Source organism: Necator americanus, chromosome X (genome assembly GCF_031761385.1).
Source record: "Necator americanus strain Aroian chromosome X, whole genome shotgun sequence".
Classification (NCBI taxonomy): Eukaryota; Metazoa; Nematoda; class Chromadorea; order Rhabditida; family Ancylostomatidae; genus Necator; species Necator americanus.
In genome coordinates, this window is record NC_087376.1 from 26,816,153 (window position 1) to 26,828,548 (window position 12,396).

Genomic DNA, 12,396 nt, shown 5'->3' on the forward strand with positions numbered 1-12,396 from the left:
TAGTTGCCGTAACTTTTATTTGAGTATTGAGGATCGTAAAACAATGTACAGTAGATCCTTGTATTCAATGCTCACCAATTTATACAGATGGGATGCTCTCAAAGAAAGGTTTTCTAAAAAATCCTTTCCATACTTATAGGACTAACAACAGTTAACACAAAAGTTTGCTGCTTGTCTCTTCTCTCCCAAAATCAACGAGTTGTTTTTTCTTATATATAGAAAACTCTTGAAAAAATTTTTCCTTGTTCTCGTCATTCAATTTTCTGGAAGAAAAAGAAGATTTCGTTTCGTTATGACTAGTATATACTATGCAGTACTACGATACACTCGTTCAAATTCACTTTATTAAGCCATATAATGGTTGAGCAAAATGAGTATACATAATTATATGCACGTGATACTGTAATACATCCCATACATACAATGAAACAACAAAATTTCAATTCTGTTGCAAAACATCGACGAATTTCACAAAGAACCCGATGAATGAACGTATTGAATTGCATAACAGATACAAAACATGTTCTACACGTAATTTAAAATAGTTACTTAGCTCTAAATTAACAATAATTCGTATTTAATGAAGCCATTCTTTAAAATGTAAAAAAGGAATCGAAAAACAAATGACATGGGTGTATTCAAGAGAACGATATGTGACAGAAGCATTTGAATGAATACGACATCATTATATGTATACACATCGATTTTATGTTTGAAAAAATAATTTTCCCTAAATTTTGATTTGCCATACATGTACTCTGCTCCAAAAGTGTTCAACTACACAGTAGCGTTGCACCCACGTGCGCTTATTCCATGCTGGATAGACGGCCCCTCATTACTCTTCCTTCCTGGATGATATACCACCCAGCTTCGAACGTGGGTGAATCGTGCGTGCACCCAGCTGAACACGTTTGGTGCCGACTACAAACCATTACAATGACACTTTCTATTTTTCACATATGCGCGGATGCTATAATTTGTCAACTGCGGGACATTTTTTGAGGTGAACCGATTAATTCAGCATGTGTTTAGATGAACCAATTAATTCTGTTTTTTTATCTCAGAGATTAATGTGGGAACTACGATCAGAACTTTTTCAAAGGAATGTTGTTCATTTATGTACAAATAGTCTCAGCTTAAAGAAGAATGAAAAATGAAAGATGTATGAAACCGAGATGAGAGCTGCAACGATACGAATTTATCAAAAAGTGTTATTATGGAAATCTTAGTTAATTTCTTCCATGAAGATGTGTATTTATGGATGATCATCACAAATTATTCCGTTTCATCGCAGCTGCTAATTTTCAAGTATTTGATAGGAATATGACTTGAATGTTTTGAAAGAAATTTTGCAAGAATGAATTAGACGAAAGGATCACAACACATGTGCTTTATAGATTATCATCCATGGTCCATTTCGAAGTAGGACTACAAAAGTTTTAAGCTTGAGAGAAATGTTATACGGACGTTATCTGCTAAGAAGAACTGTCCTGTGGTTTCGTTTAGTGATGGTTTTGAGCCAATTTGTCACGGAAAATTTGTATATGTTGATTCGAGAAACGATTCGTAGTCATTTTTTCAATCTTAAAAAAAACGCATAGAAATAAAAAGTGTTATGAAATTATCTTGTACTACTCTCCGAGAACTTCCAGCTGTACAAGATTGTAGAGAGTGTACTATTTTTTTTTTAAATTCTTTATTTATTTAGTTCATCAAAACGGAGCGTAAAGTGAATAAAATGCAGCATTTTTACACTTTTAGGTTTTTTTTGCATTCAATCGAGACAATAAAGCCGGTGAATTTGAAATTGGAGTATTGAGAATGCTTAAAAGTATCGTTCAATTTGTTTTTATCTTGAAAAAGTGGGAATTTTGACTGCGGACGGTGGATTGACCATCAGTCCACCAATTGTATGTAGTGGGTTGAGAAAACATCCACTCTTTCTCCTATTTCGAACTTTTTGAAGAAAAAGAACTATTGCACAATATTTAATAGTATACTCTCTTAGAGACTAAATAAACTTTCTTATACTTCTTATTGTTTTTCACCACTTTTTCTGCTTTTTTAGAGTTTTTCATGGTTCCATCAATTCTCACCCTCCAACCGTGATCTCACGAGTAGCTTTAGCTGCTTCAACATTTTGGTTATACGGACAAAAAAGGTGTCGAAAATGTTCCCTTTTATCCACTTGATGCTCATTTTAATAATATAAAAAACAATCAGTACACCAAGAAAATTCTCTATGCAAAAGGCATAGTGACAATACTTTTTATTTCTGGTTATTATTCAGTTTTGCATATACAAGTTTGTGCTTTTCTAAGAATGAAAAAAAAAACCATGAAGTATTCCTCAATTCAATAATTCTGAGAAAAATTCCTGATAAGTTATTCAGAATATTTGCGGATCAGTAAAAATTTCTTACAGATTGTTTCATACCTTTGAGCTAAGTAAAGACATTTTTAATTAGTTTTTCTGTGTAATGTTTTCCGCTACCATTCGTCTCGTGTGCTTGAGAAGAAAATAGCAATATGACGTTTTTGCGAAGAAAAAAAAAGCGAAATCAAAGCTTAAAGCAATGGCATCCATGAAATCGAGGTAGTAGATGAACATTATAATTCCCATATGCGATGTGCACGTCCATTATTGGCAAAGACACGTTAGCATTCAGGACGAATTTCCTCATTCGAGGAATAAATAAACGTTTTCCCTGTTTCGACATCCACGACACGGATTGGGATGCTGCATATAACTTCATTATTTCTGAAATAACATTTTTGGAAGAGGAGTATGAAGGAAATTTTATGGTAGAGAGAGTAAACGGTGAGGAGGAAGTGAGACGACTGATGCAAAGCACAAGGTAAGCGTTCAGTGAAGGAAAATTGATACATGAAAAAAGTAGTTCTTACTTAGACAGTTAGATGGCCTGTCTTAACTGGAAGTGCATCTCTTCCACTCGCTTCGTTCCCTCGCCATTGTTATCCAAGATGTTCTCAAATTTCGACATTTACGAGGTCTTTGAGCAGTATTCAGCTGAGCTCTCAGCTGTTCTATCCGTGTAGCGAACGCGTCACCCCATCTCGTTGGCGGACTCCCTCGAGGGCGTTTAGCATCTCTTGGTATTCACTCTAGCGTTCTTTCAGTCCATCTATCGTCGATTTTTCTCATAATTTGACCGGCCCATCTATGCTTTGCCTTCGATATATATATATACCGCTAGGCTGCGAAGACGGAACATTCCTCTTAAGTCTGAGCTGCGAATACTGGCTAAGTGTTATGTGCGCCGGTTAAACTTCAGAAGACATCTACCAAGGACTTTGTGGGTAGTAAGTAGCTTCCTAGATGTTGCAGCAGTGTCTGCCCACGTTTCCGCTGCGTAATAGAGCGCTGGAAGAAACGTTGAGTCAAACAGATGGGCACGAAAATCTTGGTCCATCAGTTGGTCCGTGGCTTCCCTGGGCTTCCCTGAGGGATGCGACCCATGCTGCTCTCATTCTTCTATTCAGTTCTTCCTTCAAGTTCATGTTCATAGAACGTCCGAGGTATGCGTATGACGAAGGTTCCAGGATTTGGGAGCCTTCAAGTTGTACTCCTCCGTCCTCACAGTAGACGTTCTTCACGAACTGCGACTTCGTTCTGTTTATTCGCAGGTATATTCTCTTCTCTACTTCGTTTAATTCGTTGAGTGTCGTTTCTGCTTCATTGCTACTGCTTCTGGTTCGAAGAGAGAACGATGTCGTTTGCGAAACGAAGGTTCAAGAGAAATCTTCCATCAACACGTATGCCCCTTTCTTCCCAGGGAAGTGATTTCATTATCCATTGCAATGCAGCCGTGAACAGCTTCGGCGATATAGTATTGCCTTGTCGTACTCCCTTTCCAATGGGCATAGTGAGGGAGCGGTGGAAAAGCTGTATCTTAATGGTCATCGATCGTAGCCATTGGCTAATGTCCCCACATGCGACGCGTCCACACCTTGATCGACCAGCGGTGACAGTATCGCATTCGCTTCTACGCTGTCAAAGGCTTTCTCATAGTCGACGAAGGTTAGAACTAGGGGCAGGCGGTATTCCCGGCAAACCTCTATGACCCTCGACACGGTCTGAATGTGGTCCAAGCAGCTGAACCCTTGACGGAATCCAGCTTGTTCTTGAGGCTGGGCTTCATCCAGCGTCCTAGATATCCGCGTGAGGATGATCTTGGTGAATACTTTGTATAACACGCTCAGCAAGCATATCGGACGGTAGTTCCGAACGTCCTCTCGGTCACCTTTGTTATGGATAAGAATGGTTTGCGAGGTCTTCTACTGGTCTGGGATCCTTTCTTTCTGAAGATAGGATGTCATGTGCGCTGCTAAGATTACATGAAGCGGATGGCCACCAGCCCGAAGAAAGTCTGCTGATATAAAATCAGGTCCGGGGGATGTGCCAGGTTTCATGTTCTTGATAGCGACTCGTACTTCCGGAGCGAGAATCTGTGGTGGGGCACCACCAGTGGGGATGATCGGGATTTGGATTCATAGGAATAGATGAACGGAAAAGGTTCGAGTAGAACCTCTCCGTAATGATTTCCATCTCACGACAAGAAGACGTGCGAGTCCCGTCTTAGTTTAGCAAGGCTGCTAACAAAATATTATATTCGCGGAGATCCGGACGGCACTTCTTTTGAGTCGTTCTTCTTTGTGCTGCTTCCAGAACCGTCTTCTCCCTGTATTTCGAAAGATCCTCCTACAACGCTTTTCTGCAGCTAGTATTTGCTACTGACCGGTGAATGTGCGATGCATTCGTATCAAGCCCCAAAGTCCTTCTTCCTTCCAACAATTCCTCGGTGGTCTTTGGAATTCGGTCCAAGTTTGTCATGCGCTGCTTCGAGACACGCCCAGCAAAGGCTCGTAATCCTCTGAGCAGCATCTCGTAGTCTACGTTGGGGTCCTCCTCGATATGACAGTCACCTTGGGACAAGGAGTCCTCGAGTACACAATCGTCGTACACAACTTCTTTTCTCCTTCGTTGCTGATAGCAAATGTTCTTCTCCATCGTGTGGCTAAGTCGTATTTTCGCACGAAGGAGACGGTGATCAGAACCATTATGAAAGGATGGTACTACCGAGACGTCAAGTAGACACCACCTTCGGCTGGTTAGTATGCGGTTGATCTCCGCCCGAGTCGCGCCATTGGGCGATTCTCATATCCACCAACGGCGATCTCTCTTCATAAAAAGAGAACTCCCATGAAAGCAGCGGACAACAGCCCAGAAAGATGCCATTTTCGTTCCGGTCCCCTAGTCCAAATCTTCCGATCCTGTATTTCTCTTCTGTGTCCTTTCCTAGTTTTGGGTTGAAGTCTCCGATAACGAATTTGTAGAAGGACTTCTTGTTGCGGATCACTTCCTCCAGCTCCTCTTCAAACGCATCCAATTCGGATTCATCAGCTGCTGATGCTGGAGAGTAGCAGCTGATGATACTGATGGGTTTTTGGCGCAGAGGGTGGAGGCGAAGAATAACTAATACTATCGGTAGAAAAAAGAATTATATTTCAAGAATAAATCATTAAAAGTAGCAGCATAGGTACAGAAGTTCTGCGACTTTTTAGAAATGATCAGAATAGGATAATTGTAATGTTTAGGAAATATTATTACAAAGTGAACAAGGAAATTTTGAATCTTACTGTTTCATTCGTTTTCCATCGTTGTGTTTGTTGCATCGTTCCCTTTTTTCTCTTCTGCAATTGAATTCATAAAAAAACTAAAATTCAAATGTGTCACGAAAGCCTACTTAAGTTTTTCAGGGTAATACCTCGCAACATGTTGCAGGAATGCAAAAAGATACTCAACCGAACACATTCCTAAGAAGTACCACGTATTTGTTTACACGTACATCAGTGAGAATTTTTCCAGAAGAAGATTTTCTACGTCTTAAATATTATTCTCAATTTCTGATACGATAGTAAAGCTTGTAATTGGACTATAATTAAAAATTGATTGAATTTTCAATTTTTTTTCAACAACGTATCGTTGAAGTAACAATTTGCAGGCTGAAGAAAGTGAGTGATTTCAGCAACTCAAACCTGAATTCACCAGAAACTGGCAATTACATGTGAAAAATCAAAAAGAATGTGTACCTGAATGCTTCTATAAAACTGAATAACTTTCGAAAAGAGAAGAAATGTAATGAATATCCGGTGAGAACAAGAATCAAACCGGAGAGAACATTTGAGAACTCTTCCAGTCAAATGTTTTGGAGTTCTCTTGGATTCTTTCAAGGCTTTTGGCTCTTCCTTTGTTTTAGAAAACAGATGGAAGCTACGAAAGAAATCTCCCTTTAGATTCGTTTTTTTTCTGAAACATAAAGAAGAATCTGTTCGTTTTCGACGAGAATGTATAAATTTCTCCGATTATCCAGCGCACGACCGATCCACTAAAATGCAGCATTCCCGCAATTCCTATTCATCCACTATCTTACTATCTATTTATGAAATAGTTTTCAAACAAATGTGTGAACCTTCAAAATTTGGTTAGGTAAGAGTGAGAGAGTTGTGAAAAGACAATTATCTTAATTAATGCAAAAACAATAATTTATGTCAATTATGAGAAATATTTTTAATTCGGATTCTACGTTTATAATACGACACTTATTTGCGTACTGTAGTTTTCTACGTTCACATATTCTTTGAACAAGGTGTTTCAAGATCAAAAATATTAATCTATCTTGTTTTAATTATCCATATATATATATATATATATATATATATATATATATATATATATGTATATATATATCATAAATAATAGATCTTAAATATCCACCTATATATTACATATATATTAGCATGCACAGAAAACTCGATTCTGGCCAGATTTGCTCTCATTTTTCTGTAATTCCATGAGAAACGAGGTAATAACGTTGTTTTGGTGAAAACGTGTTCGATTTTGTTCCATAAAATTTTCTAAAATATCTCTGACATCTCCTAAGAGTAATTTAAAGAAGGGTAATTATAAAAAAAGAGAATAACAAGAAATCATGAGCTGCTCTTTAAAAATAGTCTATTACCTTTCTGAGATCCAAAAACAAGGAATCGTACATATCGTATGTTCGCACGAATTACTCATATTTAATCATTTCAAAATTTCGTTGTCTCCTATGAAATAGATGCAAACAAAATAAAAAAATACTGTAGTACTAAAACCAAAAATACTGTATAGCTAGATAAGTGTTCTGTAGTATCTTTACGTCATTACAAGTTTAACAAGTTCAGTACTTTAATACAAAATGTTTCGTTCAGAAAAATGAGAACTGAATTGAGCCACTAAAAAGTCAATTACTTTGTTACAGGTACATGGCATCAATTTTAGAAATACAAGCAAGAATTATACCTTCTGTTAAGACGTAGTACTCGTAGCCAAGCAATAAATGCGCATAGGCAAAATAATAGAGCCGGAAGAAAGAAACATATCAACATCCACATATTTCTGGAAGAAGAACTGATTGAAATATTAAGGTAACTATATGAGAACTGAAAGAATACTGTATGAGCTTATAATTGTGTGTATATACGTTAAAAAAAACAACGATATGAGCATTAAAATACGACCAATCGAGAAGATGGAGTTCAATTTAGTACGAAAGTATATTAGCGGATTTTTCAGAGCTTAAGTAGTCACAATATCCAGAAAATGAGAGAAATCCTAGCAAATTAATTGAGATGATGAAATTCTTTTCATATTTGTACGTGCGTGTGTATGAGCACATTAACACATTAGTGCTTTCGTTCTCATGTGCACGAAATGCTGAGAATGAAGCAAAAGAGCTGTCACTACACGAATTTTACGATGTGGTAAACAATCAATACTCTTACTTTAACCTATACTCTTTATTCAAACGAGTAGCACAAGAGCCGGAGCTGCGTCTTTACGGCATCGGAAAAATAAGCAAGGAAATCTCAAAGAAAAATCCACGGCATCGACATCGGATTGACATTTCCGAGGATTTGCTTTGCGACGAACTTGTCTATGTAACATTTTGACATAATCCCTACGAAGTATATTTCTGGATAAATAAAGATGTCATAAACAGAACGAAATGGAAGAAGAAACGTCTGCATACTGCGTTTCCTACATCGGTGCGGGATTAATCAGGAAAAAGGAAAGCAGAGAATCAATTTTGCAAGAAATTCAAGGCGGTCATACTTTTAGATTTTATTCCGACTACATAAACGAAAGCACGGTCTCTATTGGGAAGAGAGCACGAGTAAAAGGAGTGGACCATGGATCACAGGATTATCGATTTTTTTGAAGATTTGAAGATGGAGATTGCGACAAAGATCACTGATTATCAATGTAAATTAAATAGTTTTGAGAAAGGAAAGGAGAATTGCCCATGTCAATGTCTTCGCAATTGTATCTGGTCACTAATTCATTCGATATTCGAATGGATTTAGAGATTTACGCGTCCGTCGTAGAAAAAACCGAGAAATTAGGGAAAAAAATAGAAATACGAGAGGATGTCACGTTTTGAAATACGATTTGACGTTACAATAACAACCCGAAATAATAACACAACAAAACTTCATTGTTTTTGTTTTTGTCATCGACGGCTCAAACTCAGCGTGTCATCGCATCAAGCGGTTGTGAGCCGTCCTCAATCAGCAGAATCAAGAGGAGATGAAGAAAACGAAATTTGTGACTGATTTGTTGAAATATGTGTATCAGGGGGGACTTGAGAATATTCAATTGCATTTGGTAACATTATTATTTAAAACGATTGTGGTGAGAAGTTCAATAATTACATCGAAGGGACCACATGTGCTTTCGTGAAAGCAAAAAAAAATGTCCATAGGGAATATGGTTAAGCAATGTTTGAACACTAATTGGCTTATTTTCATTTGCGAAACATTCCGTTACAAAATTAAAGGGATCAATGCTTAGAACAATGTGGATATTTTCGATCGATTTCCGACAATCATGTTTGAGCAAGTAAAAAAGTGCAATGTTCCTTTTATTTTCACGAATTCAAAATTAAACTCAATAAATTCAACCTGGAAAATAGAAAATTGCACTGATCCAATTGTTTCCACAATATTTCTCTATAACACCTTTGTATGCACTCACAATTGAATTTAATAATGCACCCCCAAACATGGATCGAACCTTTATTTCATCGGGTAGTTCCAACAGGACATCAGGGATTTTTCTATCAGGATCAGAGAGAGAGATTAATAAGGATTTCGAAACATTTTTGGTGGAAAAACTCTGCCATAAATTTTTTAAAATCTTTATTCGTAAGTCACAATTAAAATCATTGATCCATTTCAGTGAATCTCTGTATTTAGGAGAATCAGTGGTGTTTGCATATGTACTTTTTCCTATTTTATACTACTTCATGCATATAATAGACGGAAAAAAATGATATAATTTGTGTGACTATATTTGTTTAGAAGCGAATATCATTGAATGAACAGCCTTAAAGAACAACAAAAGCAAAAAAAAAAACAACAGTACTAGCGAGATCCCACCCCCATTAGGGAGGGCTTAAAAAATGCCGGCAGCAATTTTTCCAGTCAAACATTTATTCATGTAGACATTTCATGACCTCTAAAGTAAAAAAGTAGGAAAAAGTGGGAAATAATGAAGAAGAAGAGAGGAAAGAACAGAGATGAACAGTAAGATGCGAAAAACCTAAAGATTTTAAATCTGGAAAAGTTAATTCGAAGTTTTATATGAAATCAGAGAACAGCTGCAAAAAATTACATATTTATGGGATATTTTACCACGGGAAATAGATTCCAGAAAATGTCAGAAAAATGTCAGAAACATTGAGCAATGTTTAGTTGATGCGATCGAGGATATGTTGCGAATACTTGCGGGATATCATACATAACCATCACTGATGTGAAAAAAATTATTTCTTATTCTCTAATGCGGTGGAAAAAATAAGGATAAAAGTTAAAAAAATAATAAAAAATTTAAAAAATAACATGTGTACCCTTCCAGGCATATCCATAAGACTTTTTTTTTTGTTGATTCTGAACACCCATATTGTTATATTGTCAGATTTAAGTCTTTTAGAATATTTTGTGAATGATCCATATCCGTGACAGAACAAAACTGTTTAAATAAATATGGAAACCTGTTTAAGTTCTCGGATTAAAACGACTTTGAAAATATTCTAACAATTTTTTTTTAAAAGAGAAATCACATCTGTAAATTGATTAGTGCTTTAAACAGAACAACCGTGTGTTACGGTTGTGCTACTGTACTCACTGTAAACGTTCTTTAACTCAAATGATAGTCATGAAATACTTATACACTTGTGGTCAAAAGAGCCGTGGATACGATATCATTGACTGAATTAACATGTCCTAACATTAAAACTGACATTAATTACGACTAAAATTAGTCCAGACACAATATTCTGGATGCTAGAGAAATATTTAAAAAAGCTGTTCTTAACATTATGCAGTTTGGAAAACTGTAAAACTACTAGTTCTCTTGCACTGCTCGCTCAATAGCTTGGGAACAGGTGTACGTCTTCAGTGTAAAAACAAAAGGATTTGCACCTGTTAAATAAATATTTGAAGGGAAAAATGAGTGAGTAAGAGAGAAAAATGGGTTTATAAATAAGTATTTTGACATACACATACGTGTAAATGTTGTATTACTGTAAATCTATCCATTCGGGTATTAGTGAGCTTCCTCAGTTGGTAGGAATTTGATCTTCAAGGATTAGAGCCCACCAATATTGTATCAGAGAGACATTTGTTTTGCCGAGAAGTTATTTTGCCTATAGAATAGAAACAACTATAACCACTTACAATATTTCTTCCCAATTTCAATATTTGCTATTCGAATTACGTATGAGAGAAAAAGATTTGACTGAAAAAAAGAAATTTCGGCAGTTGACATAGATGCCCATAAAAATTTTATTTGCAACATTTGAAAGAAAGTATTTCTAGAGAATGGAACAATATGCAGAAATCTTTTCCAGAATCAAACAAAATTGTAGAGGATAGAGTAGTGAAACGTGAAATCAAGGGGATTATAATGTATTCGATGTTAGGTACAGCTCAGCGTGGTCAACGTCGATTTTATAGCTTCATGAAAATTGCCTACATAGAGCTATAAACAAACGCGATAACGCAGCAACCAGCAGTTGTGCTTTAGGGTAGAAGGATCGTAAAAATCATTCAGAATGATGTTAAAGAACATAGTTCAGAGAGGGTTTTTAATGGCAACAAAATCTTTTTTTGAAAAATACAGAAATTTGCTTGTTATCTATGAGCATACTTACGGAAAAATTAGAAGTATGAGGATCCAATAGAGGTGCAATCACTGTATGAAAGAGTACTATTTGAAATTTTATAAAAAAAAAAATTAGGGATCCTGGAGAAAATAGAGGTGATGGTGACGTGCATATATCTACATGACGAAGAAATTCAACTAATTAACAAACTAATTAATCTAACTCTTCACTAAGTGATTGTTGTAAAAATATTACACGACTTGTGGATAATCTCTCACCTGCCAGAAGAAAAAAAAGGAAGAATTAAATTCATTATTCACGAATAGCCGGTGGGAAAAGAAAGTTCCGAGAAAGTTCCCAACCATCTGTCACACATGTGCCTCTTTCCCTCAGTATAATTACCTGGTTTCAATTAGCATGTGCTCATTATACACTTTAGCTACGTTGGTTATCCGGAAGTGTTTTTTGACGACGAATACGTGCAGAAATTCCTGAATTTTTGCTGAAGATCCTGATTTTTCGGAGGTAAGCAGGAAGTTTCCGGAAGAGTTTAGTAATAAAGTTAATAAACGTTTTTCGCGAATAAAAACGGAAAAATAAATTGATAAAAACGAATAAATTGATATTATTTTTAGTCAAAGAGTACAATTGTTTTAGGTACAAAATTCAGAAAAATTTCCAAATTTGCCAGAAAAATAGAGTTAAATTCCGTGTCCCATCCAAACTGGACACATTGCTTTAGATCTGAGAATTTGTAGAATCCACAATAATTTAGAACGACTTAATTTGCCGGAAAAAAACTTGGAAATAGAAACTTTTCAAAAACCATGGTATTTTAGAAAATCAAATCAAAACAGATCAAGTCAAAAACAACAAAAAAGTTATGAGATTAAAACAAGTGCAGAACCTTTGTTTTTTTTTTCTCTTGAACTCTTCCTTTTGACATTATCTCCAATTCACAGTGTGACCTTTAAAAGAAAATTAATTATGATGTAAAGATCTTGATGAGATAAGCGTGATATAATCCACGAGAAGAAGGAACTGGAAGCACAACAGCGGCATCTGCACGTTTTACGTCAGTGCTAGAGTTCAACTTCATATCGGAGAGTGAAAAGTCGGACGGAGCCTGGCTCCGAGTCGACATAGACAACAATAATGTGAGTGAT

At 36.2% G+C, this 12,396-nt stretch overlaps 2 protein-coding genes across 3 annotated transcripts; both read right to left on the reverse strand.

Moving 5' to 3' along the window:
- Positions 1-2,657: 2,657 nt before the first annotated feature.
- On the reverse strand, positions 2,658-7,457 carry RB195_025625 (uncharacterized protein; the record flags this gene model as incomplete). 2 transcript variants are annotated; one of them, XM_013438844.2, is made up of 3 exons in its annotated part: positions 2,658-2,760; positions 5,661-5,714; positions 7,366-7,457. In XM_013438844.2, the coding sequence occupies 3 exons, from the start codon at positions 7,455-7,457 to the stop codon at positions 2,658-2,660; spliced, it is 249 nt and encodes an 82-aa protein (XP_013294298.2). The 2 variants fall into 2 exon arrangements, with proteins under 2 accessions (XP_013294298.2, XP_064069735.1); XM_064213853.1 differs by lacking the exon at positions 2,658-2,760 and adding an exon at positions 5,108-5,447.
- Positions 3,921-5,031, reverse strand: RB195_025626 (uncharacterized protein; the record flags this gene model as incomplete). The annotated part of the gene is made up of 2 exons (XM_064213854.1): positions 3,921-4,170; positions 4,760-5,031. 2 exons carry the CDS (start codon positions 5,029-5,031, stop codon positions 3,921-3,923), a joined length of 522 nt encoding a protein of 173 aa, XP_064069734.1.
- Positions 7,458-12,396: the final 4,939 nt, after the last annotated feature.